At 43.9% G+C, this 17,228-nt stretch overlaps 1 protein-coding gene across 1 annotated transcript in view; it reads left to right on the top strand.

Moving 5' to 3' along the window:
- The first annotated feature begins 505 nt into the window (after positions 1 to 505).
- The window catches only part of LOC145347585 (calcium-activated chloride channel regulator 3A-1-like), a 41,725-nt gene continuing 25,002 nt past the window's right edge, over positions 506 to 17,228 (top strand). Inside the window, exons 1-6 of the mRNA XM_080195170.1 lie at positions 506 to 735; positions 929 to 1,072; positions 7,082 to 7,232; positions 9,854 to 9,959; positions 12,997 to 13,162; positions 15,696 to 15,917. Coding sequence (XP_080051296.1) covers positions 574 to 735; positions 929 to 1,072; positions 7,082 to 7,232; positions 9,854 to 9,959; positions 12,997 to 13,162; positions 15,696 to 15,917 — 951 coding nt within the window. The 5' untranslated portion in view covers positions 506 to 573. The remainder of the gene's footprint in view (positions 736 to 928; positions 1,073 to 7,081; positions 7,233 to 9,853; positions 9,960 to 12,996; positions 13,163 to 15,695; positions 15,918 to 17,228) is intronic.

Raw genomic sequence — 17,228 nt, 5'->3', positions numbered from 1 at the left:
GGTGAATGGTTTCTAATTTTAAAAAGGGATAAGGGGATATGGGGAACAGGTGGGGAGGTGGATTTGAGACGAGGGAGAGATCAGCCATGATCTGATTGACAGGCTCGAAGGGCTGAATTTGCCTACTTCTGCTCCTAATTCCTATGTTCCTATCAGTAGAGAGTTCATTCTGAGTCTTCAAGGCCTTCAGATTTTACAAAAGTATAAATTTTCTGCTCCCCAGTGAGGTCTAGAGTGCAACCTCTCACACTCCATCATTGATAATAGAGTTGCTACTCTTTATTTGTTTGATATTCTTGTTAATCTCATAATTCTGCTATTGGGCCTGGGGGGATTTCCAATTCCCTCTTGAATTCCCATGGGAGCAGCTATTGGATGTGCCTGGCAGTGGATGTTACATGTTCGATGATTTGATGATTTGTGTTCTTTTCCTCCACACCCACTGGCTCTCTTTTAACTATCCATTTAGTTCCAGCTCATTCAGTATCCCTGAGTTACTGCCAAATCATGAGATCAGTCAGTATGTTAATCACAGTGTAAGAAGATATTGGCGCAGATCGTCAGGGTACAACAATGAGGTTCCAAGAACTCCTTGTTTTTGTGCTCAGCTGCATTGTGTGTGATTTTGTTATAAATTCTTCTGGAGCAAGACTGGAAAATAATGGATATAGAGACATAGTAATTGCTATTAACCCTAGAGTCCAACATGATGACAACCTTATTGAAAATGTTAAGGTGAGGCATTGATGTGTTGTCTCAAGAGAACTAATAGCTCTTGCTTTGTGACTGTTTGACGTTGTATGTTATTTTTAGAATTCAGGATTTGGTGAGGAGAGGGAGAGTTAGAGGAACGTGTTATATTCTCTTCCCTGTCTTTACTCGATTAATGAAATATGGTATTGATTTGAAATTTGTCTTTGCTTTACAGGAAATAGTGACTGCTGCTTCTTCCTACCTCCACAACGCGACCAAGCAACAAGTTTATTTTTCAGATGTGAAAATCCTGCTGCCTAAAACATGGTCAGTTAATTCCAGCTCGGTTCACAGATCCAGGACTGAATCCTACGAGAAGGTAAGAAGTGAGTGGCGAAATGTGAGAAATGCCTTTCAGCTACTCCCTCTGCAACCCCGAGAATTTCTCAAACCCCCTTCAGCACTGGGCAGGGGGTGGGGGCGGATTTGCGCCCAATTTCTGACAAAGTTTCAGTGGCGGAGAAGGAAAGGGGTGCAGCTCTGAGGGAATTTTCAGCGAAGTCTGGCTGCAGACTTTCAATAAACTGTGTACTTCGCCTGAAGATTAGCAATTACTTAACGGCTTCTCTCCCACAACAAGTCAGGGGGTAATTCAATAGCAAGGAAAAGCAAATGATATGTATGAAATTATGTATTTTCTACGTTACAGATTCTAAAAATAAAGTATATATTGTATGTACAAAGCTAATTTATACAGATTGCACTAAAACTTCTAAATTTTGAATTGTATATTACATTTTATGTGAATTTTCTTGCAAAGAAAATACTTTGCAATGAACAATCAGTGGTGTCAGGAAGTGTTATCACATGTTATTGGAGAATTTCTGATGGTGCTTTTGAGGATTGAGTTCCACAACTCTACCCATTTTATCATGAAAATAATGTGTTAGTTATTGGGAATATTGTACCTGAGTGTTGGGTTTTTCTGTCTTGCCCATTTGAAAGCTTTGGATTACAGACGGGTTGAGCTGGAAGGGGCAGTATGTGTGGAGGGAAATAAACTTTGCTCTGATTAGCTTCACCCAAATTAGAATTATAGAATTCCTACAGTGAAGAAGGAGGCCATTTGGCCCATCAAGTCTGCATAGACCACAATCCCACCTATGCTTTTTGCCCAGACCCCACATATTCACCGTGTTAATCCCCCTGACACTAGGGTCAATCTAGCATTTCCAAGCAACCTAACCCACATATCTTTGGACTGTAGGAGGAAACCGGAGCACCCAGAGGAAACCAATGCAGACACGGGGAGAATTTGCAAACTCCACACAGACAATGAATGACCTGAGGTCGGAATTGAACCTGAGTCCCTAGTGCTATGAGGCTGCAGTGCTAGCTATTGTGACACCTTGCCTCTGTGCATAAGGATGACATGCAAATTTGTGAAATACTCCTTTTTTTGGGATGGCACTGTGGTTAGCACTGCTGCCTCACAATGCCAAGGATTGGGATTCAATTCCCAGCTTGGGTCAATTTGCAGAGTTTGCACGTTCTCCCCAGTCTGCTTGGGTTTCCTCCAGGTGCTCTGGTTTCCTTCTACAATCCAAAGACGTGCTGGTTAGGTGCATTGACCATGCTAAATTCTCCCTCAGTGTACCTAAGCAGGCACTGGAGTGTGGTGATTAGGGGATTTTCACAGTAACTTCATTGCAGTGTTAATGTAAGCTTTGTGACACTAATAAATAAACTTTAAACTGCTGGCGTGTAGTTATTTGGAGTGTTGTCTTTTTGTTTAAACATGTGTAATAGTGGGAAAAGAGGAAAGCGGAAGTGTTTAATTTTGAAAGTTGTATAATATGGAATGTAGAGATGTTGGTGTGTCAATCCCCAGGCTGTGGGCTGAGTGAAAATTCTGAAACTGAGATTTGTCTGTTTCTGTTTGGGTATTACAGATTATAAAATCCAAGCATGTAGGCAGAGTTAATGTACAGTTTAGCTACAATCCTTACAGAGCGAATGGATTTCTCCTATTCCAAAATGCATGGTGCCACTTGTTTGAGATCCAAAAGTAGAATTAAACAGACACACAGAGAGTCAGGTTATCCACTTTCTGAGAAGGCAAACAATTATTCTATTTTTAACAGCACAACGTCAGGGTGAAGTATTCGATCTGAGATCGTGGCCTGGGTCCTCCGATCTCCAATCTCGTTCACCCCGCCATCGCTACCAGCAAGAATGGAGAATTTGGCACTTGGCAAACTCTCCATTCACAGCAGTGGGACCAGAGAATCCCAGCTGCCGACCAGGTTGGAGAATGGTTAATGGTTGGTGAATAGGCTCTGCCAGGGATACAAGAGGAGGAGGAGGAAGAAGACCCAGTGGATCCTGGAGACAAGTAAATCTGGGGTCTTGACAGAAGAGGTGGGCTGGTTAGAGATTGCATTGTGGGTTTAAAGCTGCCAGTGGGTAGGAAGAAAGGAGAGGTCTCACCCTACCTCCCCCCCCACCCCATCCATATGGACAGCCCCTGAAGATAGAATTCCTCCCTCCCACTCTTTCCTTCCTATCTTCTTATCCTTTGAAGAGTTGATATTAAAAATTGGGCTGCTCACTCACACTCAGCCACCCACACCAAACATTTTATGTCATGGGCAGTGTATTATAAGGATCAAGTGGTTTGGTAAAAAGTCTAATTGTCCCTTGATTATCTATTGAAATATGGCAAGCGGGTTCCCAATTTTAATGCCATCCCTCTTTTCCTCTCCCCCATCCCCCCCACAAGTCCCCCACCCCACTATTATGGGGTTAAACTTTGCCAAAAACACACCCAGCAGGAGCATATACTAAGCATCCCAAGGTGGTATTTGAGGCCAATACCATAAATCTATGGAAGAGGAAGCTAGATAATGACTTGTGGATAAAAAGGTGTCGAAGCGAACACTTTTATGTTTAGACAAAGTAGTTTCATGCAGAGCATAAACACCAGCACAGACAAGTGGCACTGAATGGCCAGTTTTGTGCTGTGCACTGTATGCAACTGAATCCTAAAAATATTAACGATCTGTGTACATATCATGGGAAAATCTTCAGAAATTAGTAAATTCCATAGGGCAGACCAATCATAGTCAATGTTGGGTAAAATCCTGCCCGAGGTCAACGGCCATTTCCATTGTCCACCGCTCACCTGTTCCAATTTCCGTGGTGAGCAGGACGATCAAATTCTGGCTGATATTGCCAATCGTGAGAATGGTTTGATCCTTAGTTGTTTATGAATTGTGGTTGCAGCTTCAGAATACTAATTATCAGAATACTACTACAGGCTAAACTTTCCGATTTATAACATAGAATAATCTTCACACCAATCCATTAAGTAATTTTGTGCCCTGATGAATCCATTACCGTCCCCCCTCCCCTGCCAATACTTTACGAAGGAGATCACTTCATGAAGTTGTGCTGCCAGGACAAAGCCTGGGAGGCACTTATTGTGAATTCAGCACTCAGTCCCTATAGATAACATGTTTGATGGACAGAAAACCATCAGAAGCATTAAATAAATGGTTTCCTTCCCCATGCTGCATGGAAAATGTGGGCAGCACAGTGGTTAGCATTGATGTCTCACAGCACCAGGGATCTGGGTTCAGTTCCGGCCTTAGGTCACTATCTGTGTGGAGTTTGCACATTCTTCCTGTGTCTGCATGGGTTTCTTCTGGGTCCTCTGGTTTCTTCCCACAGTTCAAAGATGTGTAGATTAGGTGGATTGCCCATGCTAAATTTCCCCTTTATGTAGGTTAAGGCGGATTAGCAGGGTAAATACTTGGGGTTACGGGGATAGGGTCTGGTAAGATGCTCTGTTGGAGATTCGATGATGCAAATGGCCTCCTTCTGCACTGTAACCATTCTATAATTTGATGAAAATGGCAATCACATTTCCAGTCCTCGTCCTTATTTTCAAATCTCTACTTGACCTGTCCCCATCCCAACTCTGTAATCTACTCCAGCCCCATGACCCAACTCAATCTCTGCACTCATCTAATTCCAGCCCCTTGACATGAGTCTCTTTGATTTTAATTGGTAGTCATGGCCTCATGGCCCTGAAGCTCTGGGATTTCCTCCTGAGACCTCTCCATCTCTCAAGCTCTCTCTCTCCTTCAAGACACTCATTAAAACCTACTTCCTTGATCCAGTTCTTGGTCTCCTGGCCCACTTTCGCCATATGTGATTCTGTGTTTTGACAAGGGATGTTTTAGTACATTAAAGGCAGGATATAAATTAGGAGTACTAGACAGACAATTTGTAACATGGATTAACTAATTGTGTAGACTGTCTGGAATCCTGCTTGCGCTCCCTGAGGACAAGGTTCTATGCTGGGAATTGTTTCTGAAACTACCCTTCAAATTCCTGTCACCCTCCACACCACTCCCTAATTCAATGACAAAGGAAGCAATCAATGGAGTTGTTGGACTGTAGAGAAAATAATTCCATTGGTTTTTGGGCCCAGCCTCTGCTCTGTACTCAGCCAGGATGAATGTAGGATGCTGCGATGAGCCTTGGGTCTCAGTGATTTGAGCAGAGATGTGAGAGATGCCAGGGGCTTGCACAGGGCGTTATCAGCCTGTATTCACATTCTCCAGCGCCACTACAGTAATCCCTGCTTAAAGCCCTTTTGTGTATGTAAGTGCAGCGTGGGCTTCAACAAAATGAAAGAAAGCAACTTTAGTTTCTAGCTTTGACTGTTCCAGTTCCAAATAAGTAGTATTCACACATGGTTCAAAAACATTTTCAAATAAATACAGTTAGCAGATCAGGCATACTTGCTATAAATTGCGTTATCAGTCTTGAAGCTTTCAGAGACAGATTTTGTGGAGAGTGCATGATTCTCAGGGACAGTCTGCACATGCTTCTAACTTCAGCTGTCCTATCAATGCAACTTAATTTTTTTCACTGTCACAGAAAGTAGCTCTTCCCATCACCACAGCAATATCTGATGGATAACTCATGATCCTTTCAATCAACCTCATCAAAAGCTTTGGGGGAAATATCCATTTATAAACAAAAATCCATAAGCTCCATCCAAAGTAAGCAACATATGACTGAAATTAATAATTATCCTGCTTTCTCAGCATCTGAGCTGCATTCCTACCAGACATACTGACTGCCTGTAGAAAAATGCTGAATTTTTAAACATAAATACACACACAGAGCAGCCTAATGCAGAACCAAGTTACTTATTACAGAAAAGATTTTCCTTGCTTCTTTAGCTGTGATGATGGTGGAGGAGGGGGGGGAGGCTAGATCGTTCTCTGGTGGGGGTGGGGGGTGCAGGCAGGATCTGCTGCCACACTGTGGGTGATTGGTGGGGAAGAGAGGGGGCAGAGAGTCATGATTGGTCTGTGTAGTGGAGTGGGGGTAGGTGGATAAGGAGGACAGCTATGTTGTGGGGGGTGGGCCTATGTCAGTGGGGACCATTGCTCTCAGGTCACTTTATCCTTTTTTTTTGTGGCCTGGGAGTGATATGATGGGCACGTTTTTCAAATTTTTTTCTCACTGCATATGCGCAATTCAGTGATTTGGGCGCAACAAGCCCCGCACACAGTGCGATTCAGACTCGCGATTTTTTTTTCAGCCTAAGTGCGTATGGGGGCGTCTGAGAACAGATTTCCAAGTTGGATCTGAATTGCACCCAGATTCAGCACTTAGAGCACAATTTTGCCATTTTTATTCTAAATCGGGTGATTCTTGATTCTTGATCGGGTCTTCCTTCCCCCCCCGCCACCAAAGATACATCTGACCCACCTCCTCCTCCCTTCCCCTCCACCAGAGAATGATCTGGCCTGCCTCACTCCTTCCCCCCCAACCACCGATCTGAGTGAAACTCTGAACTTACCTCTTCAGAAGCTGGAGCACCCAAAACAGACCTTTGTCAAGCATGTCTGTTTTGCGTCAAATCTGGATGTGCGAGCGCGATGATAAAGGGGGAAATGCTGGTAAAGTTGGGTGGACAGTTAATTAATTCAATTTAAATGCATGGAAATGCATTTAAATCAACATTGCGCCCGTTTTGGGCATGATTCGGATCGTGGCCATTTGTGTGTGTGTGTGTGTGTGTTTGTCATAGAAATCATAGAAACCCTACAGTACAGAAAGAGACCATTCGGCCCATCGAGTCCACACAGACCATCATCCCCCCCCCCCCCATCCCTACATATTTACCCACTAATCCCTCTAACATATGCATCTCAGGACACAAAGGGCAATTTTTAGCATAGCCAATCACCTTAACCTGCACATCTTTGGACCAGTTTCTTTATTTGTGTGTGTGTGCTGGAGTTTGTGTGTGTGAGCTTGTGCAGTGATTCTCTCTCAAAAACATCTATTTGTCTTTCCCTAGGCTGATGTGGTCATTGCTGAACCATACCTTAAATATGGAGATGACCCGTACACTCTCCAGTTTGGCGGATGTGGTGAAAAGGGCCGATACATTCACTTCACCCCAAACTTTATACTGAACAACAGTCTGACTGCAGCTTATGGTCCAAAAGGTAAATAACTTTGTTGTTGTAGTTTGAATATTAAATTTTGCTCAATTAGTGAGAGAGATAGAGAGAGGGATGGGGAGATTGTGGTGGGGTACTGGCAATGTGGCTTGCTAGTGACCCAGAGGCCTAGGTTAATGCCCTGGGGACATAGGTTCAAATCCTACCACAGCAGCTCATGGAATTTGAATTAATGATTTTCAGGCAGAAATGTTGAGTGGATGATCCATCTCAGACTCCTCCAGAGGTCCCCAGCATCATAGAACATAGAACATAGAACACTACAGCTCAAGCAGGCCCTTCGGCCCACTAGTTGCGCCGATCACTTCTATACCTACTAAGCCATAGACCTATCTATAACCCCCAATCCCATTAGATCCCATAGACTCATCCAGAAGTCTTTTAAAAGACCCTAGCGAGTTTGCCTCCACCACCACCGACAGCAGATACCAGTCTTCGGCTAATTTGATTCACTCCACATGATATGAAGAAATGGCTGACAGAACTGCAAAAGCCATTGGCCCTGACAACATTCCAGCAATACAACTGAAGCCTTGTACTCCAGGACTACCCATGCTCTAGCCAAGCTGTTCCAATACAACAGGACTCTACATGGTAAAACACCACTCCCTTGTGCTCCCAATCAGCACAATGCTGGCATCTACCTGGTAATGTGGAAACTTGCCCAGCTATGTACAATCCATAAAGTACAGGACAAATAGAATATGGGAGAGTGACTGCCTTGACATCAACATTTTACTGTATATGGCATCAAGGAGCCCTAATAAAACTGGAGTCAGTGGGAATATGTGGGAAAACTCTCCACTTATCGGGCCATACTTGGCACAAAGGAAGATAATTGTGATTATTGGAGATGAATCATCTTAGTCCACGCAGGTACTCTTCAAGGTAGTGTTTGAGGCCCAATCACCTCCAGCTGTTTTATCAATGACCTTCCTTCCATCATTAGCTCAGAAATGGACATGTTTACTGATGATTACACAACATTCCTCAAATAGTTTGTGTCCATATACAGCAGAACCTGGGCAAAGTTCAGTCTTGTAAATGCCAGGTAATTTCCATTTCCAACAGTAGAATCATAGAATCCCTACAGTGCAGAAGGAGGCCATTTGGCCCATCGAGTCTGCATCAACAACAATCCCACTCAGGTCTTATCCCCGTAACCCCACGTATTTACCCTATGAATCCCACTGATGTTAAGGGACAATTTAGCATAGCCAATGCACCTAAATTGCACATCTTTAGACTGTGGGAGGAAACTGAAGCATCCGGAGGAAATCCACGCAGACACAGGGACAAACAGCAAACTCCACACAGACAGTGACCCAAGCCAGGAATCGAATCTGGGTCCCTGGCACTGTGAGGCAGCAGTGCTAATCACTATGATATTGTGCCGCCATGAATAGGGTCTAGTTATCTCCCCATGACATTCAATGGCATTCTGATTGCTGAAATCCACACCATCAACCTCCTCAGGAGTTACCATTGTTCAGGCACTGAACGGAATTAGCCATATAAACACTTTGGCAACTTGAGTAGGTCAGAGGCTAACAATTCTGCAGTGAGCAACTCATCTCCTGATTCCCCAAAGCCTGTCTACTATCCACAAGGCACAAGTCAGGAGTGTGATGGAATTCTTGACTCTTGCCTGGATGAGTGCTCCAACAACACTCAGGGGTTTGACACCAGCCAGGACAAAGCAGCCCAATTGATTGGCACCCCATTCACAAACATTCACTTCCTCACCACCAATGCACAGTGGCAACAATGTGTACCATTTACAAGATGCGCTGCAGCAACTCACCAAGTCTCCTTCGACAGTGTCTTCCAAACCCGTGACCACTGCCACCTAGAAGGACAAGGGAAGTAAACACATGGAAACATCACTTTCTGCAAATTCCCCTCCAAGCCACTCACCATCCTGACTTGGAATTCCTTCACTGTCACTACCTTGTTGCTTCATACGTGCCCTTTTAAACAAGGTCAAAAATGGGAACTCCCTCCCTAACAGCACTGTGCCTACACCACATGGCCTGCAGCGGTTCAAGAAGGCAGTTCACCCACTACCTTCTCAATGGTAATTAGGGATGGCCAATAAATGTTGGCCTAGCCAGCAGCACCCTCACCCTGTGAATGAATAGATAAGAAAAAAGAACGTTCCAGTTGCTAATCCTGAAGGTGATGAAGATGAATGCAGTGGTTTCTATGACAACAAGTAGGGAGGTACATTTAAGACAAAATTGGCCTCAGTGAAAGAACTAAAAGCAATATTACAAACAGAGCAATATATTTTTTATCAGCCCTTTTCCCATCAGTTCAATTGAGCACCACATCCACGAAACCCTTTAACAGAGTAATTCTATCCCATACTCAGAAACATTGTGATAGAAATCAGTTCCAGCACTAACATGGAGGAACAGAAGAATGAGTTTTTTTGTGAAGCCACAAAGTAACTTGAAGCCACTGAGTGCATTTTACATACAAGAGAGTTAAACACCAATATTTAAACATTCCGATGATCAATTCCATTTATATCTTAGTGAAAGTGCCACTGCCACCTTGTTTAAAAGGCCTCATTTTAAACAAAAGTGCTTCTGTTTCTACAGAGAGAGTTTTTGTTCATGAATGGGCTCATCTTCAGTGGGGAGTTTTTGATGAATATAACAATCAGAACCCTTTCTATTTATCTAACGGCACGTATGAAGCAACAAGGTAGGACAATTGTAACTGTATGATTTTGATCACTGATAAATGTCCTTTGGGATTTCTGTGGGGTCACGAGGGGGATCACTGCAGCGTTGTGGGGTAGTCTGGGGATATACAGTGCTGGAGCTCCAACGTCCTGATGGGAAGGGCAATCCAACAATGAAGGGACCTTCAGACTGGGACACCCCCACTTCCCAGCTAAGATGGGGAAAAGGTACAAAGCCACTTTCCCACACCACCTGCCCCCACTTTCACCAGTCTAAAAATTAAGTGGATGGAAAAGGCCGTTAAATGGCCAGTTAAGGGCCTTATAGATAAATGGGCAGATTTCCCACTGGAGGGGCCAGCTGTCCAGGTGTGAAGTTGCGTCTGGGTTTGGGTGGACAAGATCACAGGGGGAATCCCATCCATTTAATTTTGCATTCCCCTTGTCTCAGAACCCACTGGGGACTGGTGAGGGATGGGATTGGGTGGGGGGGGGGGGGGTGGTGAGGGTTGTGCAATATTCTGCCCAACAAGTGTAATTTTGCTGGTGGGCAAATTATTGAAAAATGATTGTGGGGCTGCAAATATTGTCATTTAAAAAGGCACAAATTAATTAAGAACTGTCAACATGGATTTGTGAATGGAACATTGTGTCCATCCATCCTCACACCTCCACTACTTGCCTCCAAACAACCACGCAACCTCAAACAGACCATTGTACACAGCAAGCGATCCAGCCTTCAGGAGGACAGTGCCCACAACAGCATACAACCTGCCACAGCAACTCTGCAAGATGTGCTAGATCATCGATCTACTTGATACGCTGCAGGAAAAGACGTCCCGAGGCGAAACCATGCAGATGCTACAACAATGGGTGATTGGACACCGCTCAACAATCACCAGGCAGGAGTCAGTCGGGGAACACTTCAGCAGTCAGCCTCTGGTCTTTGGGTAAACATTCTCCAAGGCGGCCTTCACGATATGCGACAACGCAGAATCACTGAACAGAAACTGATAACCAAGTTCCGCTTGAGGACGGCCTCAACCAGGATCTCGGGTTCATGTCATACTATCTGTAACCTCCATGACTTGTCTGGGCTTGCAAAATCTCACTAACCCTTCTGGCTGGAGACAATTCACATCTCTTTAACCTGTACTTAACTCTCTCTCCACTCACACTATCGGCACTTGTAAAGACTTGATTACCTGTTAAGACTTGCATTCCAACCAGTATCTTATAATTGAGTTTATGTCTATATATGCCCTGTTGTGAACCCAACTGTTCATTCACCTGATGAAGGGGCAATGCTCTGAAAGCTCGTGCTACCAAATAAACCTGTTGAACTTCAACCTGGTGTTGTGAGAAGATTTACTGTGCCTACCTCAATCCAACACTAGCAACTCCATATCCGTCTACCTTGATTGAATTTTTGGGGTAGAAGGTGGAAGGTCAATGGGGGTAACACAATTGATATAGTTTACATAGATTTTAGCAAGGCTTTTAATCTTTCTCCACACCCTAGCTATGACTGTAACACTACATTCTGCACCCTCTCCTTTCCTTTTCCTCTATGTACTTTATGATATGCTTTATCTGTATAGCATGCAACAAACAATACTTTTCACTGTCTACTAATACATGTTACAATAATAAATCAAATCAAAGATTTATTTATTAGCATCACAAGTAGGCTTACATTAACACTGCAATGAAGTTACTGTGAAAATCCCCTAGTCGCCACACTCTGGCACTTATTTAGTTACACTGAGGGAGAATTTAGCATGGCCAATGCACCCAACCAGCATGTCTTTTGGACTGTGGGAGGAAACTGGAGCTTCTGGAGGAAACCCACACAGACACAGTTAGAACATACAGATTCCACACAGATAGTCACCTAAGCCAGGAATTGAACCCAGGTCCCTAGCGCTGTGAGGCAGCAGGGCTTACCACTGTGCCACTGCGTCACATTCAGTGATAGTAATACCATTGATTATCAAAGGTGATGGTTAGATCCACTCTTGCTGGAGATGGTCATTGCCTGACAATGGTGTGGTATGACGTTACTCGCCACATGTCAGCCCAGGTCTTGCTATATTTTGACATGTATTTCTGCAGTCAGAGAGGAATTATAAATAATGCTGAACATTGTGCAGTCATCAGCGAACATCCCAATCACTGCAGAATTCCTAGCCTAACCTCGGTAATCGTGACCATCAATCGTAAAATACCATCTGGTTCTCTAATGTCCCTTATTACAGGAAATTTACTAACAGGCCCAGACATGAGTTCAGACCCACAGCAAGGTGGTTGACTCTTAATTGTCCTCTAAAACGGCTGAGCGAGCCACTTAATTCAGCCCAAGTGGAGATAGATAACAAATGCTGGCCATTTGCACCTACATGCCATGAATGAATAAAAATAAAATGCAGGTCAGAGGCTAGGATGCATAATGGCAGCAGTGTGTACAAAAGGCACCTATGGAACATTCCAGGACTCCCTAGGCAGCACCTTTCAAACTCACAACTGCTGCAATCTAAAAGGATGAGGATAGCAAATCCATGGAAATTCCCCTTCAAGTTACTCGGCATTCTGATTTGGAATTATATTGGTTGTTCCTTCACTGTCGCTGAGTCAAGGTCCTGCAATTCACTTCCTAACAGCGCTATGTGTGTACCCATACAAAGGCAATTCACCACCACCTTCTCATGGACAATTAGGCAATAAATGCTGGTTTAGCCAACGACACCTGCATCCCATGAAATAATAAATAAAAAGAAAGAGGGACCCAAACGAGGATTAACTCTTTCTTTACCCAGCAAGAGCATGATGGACCAAATGGCCTCCTACTTTCTTTGGCTAGGATTTTCTGATTCCCACAGGAACCATTGCAGACAGGGTGGAAAATTAGATGGATCAGCAAAAGATCTGTTGACAATGGGTGTGAATTCCTGGTCTCGGTGTAAAATCCCGGCTTCTCTTTCTATTTTGTTAAATGATTTCTCATTCTAGAAATGTTACTCAAAATCATAGAATTTCCTTTGATTATTTTGGTTTCAGATGTTCAAAGGAGATAAAAGGCAGGATTGCTGAGTGTGGCGAGAAATCCTGTCGATCATGTGACATTGACTCCAACTCAAGGTTACCGAAGGGCAATTGTAAATTCTACCCAAACAAAACACAGACTTCGTCCTCCTCAATAATGTACACAACTGGACTGTCAAATGTAAGTAAGAGATACTTTCTCAAATAACACTTTGTTCCAGCAACCTTATCCTTGCCCTTGCAATTCCAGTTGATGTGATAACTGGATGGGAATATCCCAAAATAGCTTGAAAGATTGTGAGGGTGATCTTACTGAACAAATTGTGAGTGCCAAATGAGCATAAAATGGGAGAGTTTCAGGCCCATTGTTTCAGTGAGGGGAAAAAAATCAAATCTTATGACACTTAGAAAAACAAATGAGCAAAATGTGATTCTCACCAGTGGGAGGGGTGGACAGAGTCTATTCATGCTGGGAAGTCGGCTGCAGACTGCTGGAGGGCACTATTGCACAAGCACCCTGATCTCTCACTGCACTATGTACAAGAGTGTATAATGGACTGGGAGGTTATCATTCCCCCCTCTCCTCCCCTTCATTGGGCATTGTCTATCCCACTCCCCTAATCGCCGCTCCTCCCACATTTGCGCCTCCCGTGAATTGCAGCCCTGCGGTTGATGACTGTTTCGCTAATCCCCAGCTGCACAGTATTCAGCTCTCATGTGCTACCTCCCTTCAGGCTCCACCTCCTTAGGCCACATTCCTCCCCTTAGCTCCAGCCCTTTGACATAGACAGGGTGCCAGGCTGGCAGTGTCAGGGTGCCCAGTGGGCTTTGCTAGGTTGTAAGACTGGCACCTTGGGTAAGGTAAGAATCGAACCTGGGTCACTGTCCAGAAACCTAAGTGGTCCAGTCACGTAAGTGCTGCAGCTGGAAGAGGTTGGGTAGTCTCAGAACTGATGAAGGTCATTGACCTGAAACCTTAATACAATTTCTCACTGCACAGCTCCAGCATTTTCTATTTTACCTCAGATTTCCAGCAGCTACTGCAGTGTTTTGCTTTTGCTGGGTAGTCTAACCTTTCGATTCCCCAAAGCCCCTCCATCTCCTACAAAAGTCAGAAGTATCATGGAACAATTTCCATTTGTCTGGCTGTGTTCAACTGTGGGGTGGATCTAATGAGGGGTTGCAGGATTGTGGGGCTGGAGGGAGGGGGTTGGTGAGCAGACAAATTACCAACCCCCTCAACTAAAAAATCCATTCTCATTGCACCAACCAAAATCTCTGCAGATTGTGAGTGACTGGAATCCATTGGAGGAACATTGGAAAATCTCTGCCTCAAAGGGGCATTAAGAATTAGAACATGAACATAGAACAGTACAACACAGGAACAGGCCCCTTGGCCCACGATGTTGTGCCGAACATGATGCCAAATTAAACTAATCACTCCTGCCTGCCCTTGGTCCGTATCCCTCTATTCATTGTATATTCCAGTGCTTATCTAAATGCCACTTAAACAACTCTATCGTATCTGCCTGCACCAATATCCTTGGCAGCGCATTCTAGACACCTACCACTCACTGTAGAACAAACTGGCTCTCACATCTCTTTTGAACTTTCCCTCTCTCACCTTAAGTGTGTATTAGATATTTCCACATTGGGAAGAAGATTCCCATATCAATGCCTCTCATATTTTTATAGATTTCTATCAGGTCTCGCCTCAGCCTCCGCCGGTCCAGAGAAAACAACCCTAGTTTGTCCAGCCTCTCCTTATAGCCCATACCCTCTAATCCAGGCAGCATCCTGGAAAACGTCTTTTACATCTTCTCCAAAGCCTCCACATTGTTCCTGTAATGTGGCGACCAGAATTGACCACAATACTCTAACTTCAGCCTCACCAAAATTTTATAAAACTGCAACATGACATCTTGACTCTTGTACGCAATGCTCTGACCAGTAAAGACAAGCATGCCATATTCCTTCTCTCCCATCCTGTCTACTTGTGTGGCCACTTTCAGGGAGCTATGGACCTGAACCCCACGATCCCTCCATACAACAATGCTGTTCAGGATCCTGTCATTAACTCTATACTTACCCTTATCATTTGATTTAGAAACGTAGAAGATAGGAGCAGGAGGAGACCATTTGGCCCTTTGAACTTGCTCTACCGTTCATTACTATCGTGGCTGATCATCCGACTCAATAACCTGCTTTGTCTCCATAACCTTTGATGCCATTTGCCCCAAATGCTATATCCAGCCATCTCTTGAATACATTCAATGTTTTGGCATCAACTATTTCCCAAAGTGTAGCACTTCACACTTTCCCACATTAAACTCTGCTGTGGGTCTGGAGCCACATGTAGGCCAGACCTGCTAAGGGTGGATTGTTCCCAGGTGCACAGCTGGATTTTAGATTCCTTCCTGATAGAGAATCCACCCGATATCCATTGGAATCAATGCGATGCCAATCGATAGGGTTTACAATGGGCAGGTGATGGTTATGACAGTTTACTCTCCAGGTGGTGAGGTTAAAAATGGCCCATCTCCTCTGTGTCCGCCTGCTTCAATGGCAGCACCCATCATCCTGAGTCAAAAGATCATAAATTCAAATGTATCAGAGATTTTTACAGTTTGTAGAATTTGTTGAATGTTTTTAGTCAGAGCTTTTTCTCCTATAGTCTCTTTTAACGCAGGGCATCTTTTTATTTAAATATCCAGGTGGTTGAATTCTGTGACAATGAAACTCACAATCCTGATGCACCAAACATGCAGAACAAAATGTGTGATTACAGGAGCACTTGGGATGTGATCAGCAAGTCAGAGGATTTCAGAAACAATCGCCCACCCCACTCTGGTTCAGTGATACCAACATTTACAATCCTACAGGCCAAAGACCGTGTGCTCTGCTTAGTCCTCGATACTTCTGGAAGTATGGCATCGGTAAGACTTGTCCCAAAGTTTATTTCACAGAAATTGTTGATTTGGGCACAAGTCCAAGCTGATGTGTGGCTTCAATAAGCTAAATGAGGTCAGAATCTGAGTATTGTGCTGACTGACTCAGCTCCTAAATCCTCTCCCAGACATAAATCAGGAGTGTGATGAAGTGCTCCCCACTTGCCTGAGTGCAGCCAGTACAATAATGACCATTCGGTCCCAGTCTGCTTGCAGAAATAAGAATCAATTATCAACGGCTGCATTCTTCAGTGGAAATTGGAACTAAATTTAACTCTTCTGTGTAGCTGTAAGGATGAAGGATAAATGTGGCAAGTATCAGGAACCCTGGATAATGAGGGATTTAATGAACCTTGTCAAAAAGAAAATGGAAGCATTCGCAAAGTCTAAAAGGCTTAGGACAGATGAAGCCCTTGAAGAATATAAACAGGAAAGAACTTAAGGAAGGAGTTAGGAGGGCTAAAAGGGGTCACAAAAAGTCCTTGGCTAACAGGATTAAGAAAAATCCTAAAACATTTTATACATAAGTAAAGAGCAAGAGGGTAGCCAGGAAAAGGTTGGTTCACTCAAGGGTAGTGGAGGGAATCTATGCATGGAACCAGGAGAAATGGGTGAGATACTAAATGCATACTTTGCCTCAGTATTCACCAAAGAGAGGGACTCGATGGATGAGGAGCCTAGGGTAGGGTGTGTAGATATTCTAGGTCATATCAATATCAAAAAGGAGGAGGTATTGGGTGTCTTAAAAAGCATTAAAGTAGATAATTCTCCAGGGCCTGATGGGATCTACTCCAGAATACTGAGGGAGGCAAGGGAGGAAATTGCTGAGCCTTTGACAGAAATCTTTGTATCCTCATCGGCGACAGATGAAGTTTCAAAGATTGGGTGATAGCCAATGTTGTTCCATTGTTTAAGAAGGGCAGCAGGGATAATCCAGGAAATTTTCGGCCAGTGAGCCTTATGTCAGTGGAAGGGAAATTATTGGAAAAGATATTTTTGGGACAGGATTTACTCACATTTGGAAACAATTGGACTTATTAGTGATAGACAGCATGGTTTTGTGAAGGGGAAGTCGTGCCTCACTAACTTGATTGATTTTTTCGAGGAAGTGATAAAAACGATAGATGAGGGAAAGACAGTGATGTTGTTTACATGGACTTCAGTAAAACCTTTGAAAAGATACCGAAGATAGACTGGTATGAAAGGTGAAGTCGGACAGGATCAGAGGAGAGCTGGCAAGATGGATACAGAACTGGCTTGGCCATAGAAAACAGAGGGTTGCAATAGAGGGGTGCTTTT

This window comes from Carcharhinus amblyrhynchos, chromosome 9, assembly GCF_965287045.1.
Source record: "Carcharhinus amblyrhynchos chromosome 9, sCarAmb.v2.hapA, whole genome shotgun sequence".
NCBI classification, from domain to species: Eukaryota; Metazoa; Chordata; class Chondrichthyes; order Carcharhiniformes; family Carcharhinidae; genus Carcharhinus; species Carcharhinus amblyrhynchos.
The sequence above is the reverse complement of the archived record's forward strand: the minus strand, read 5'-3'. Positions and strand labels throughout refer to the sequence as shown.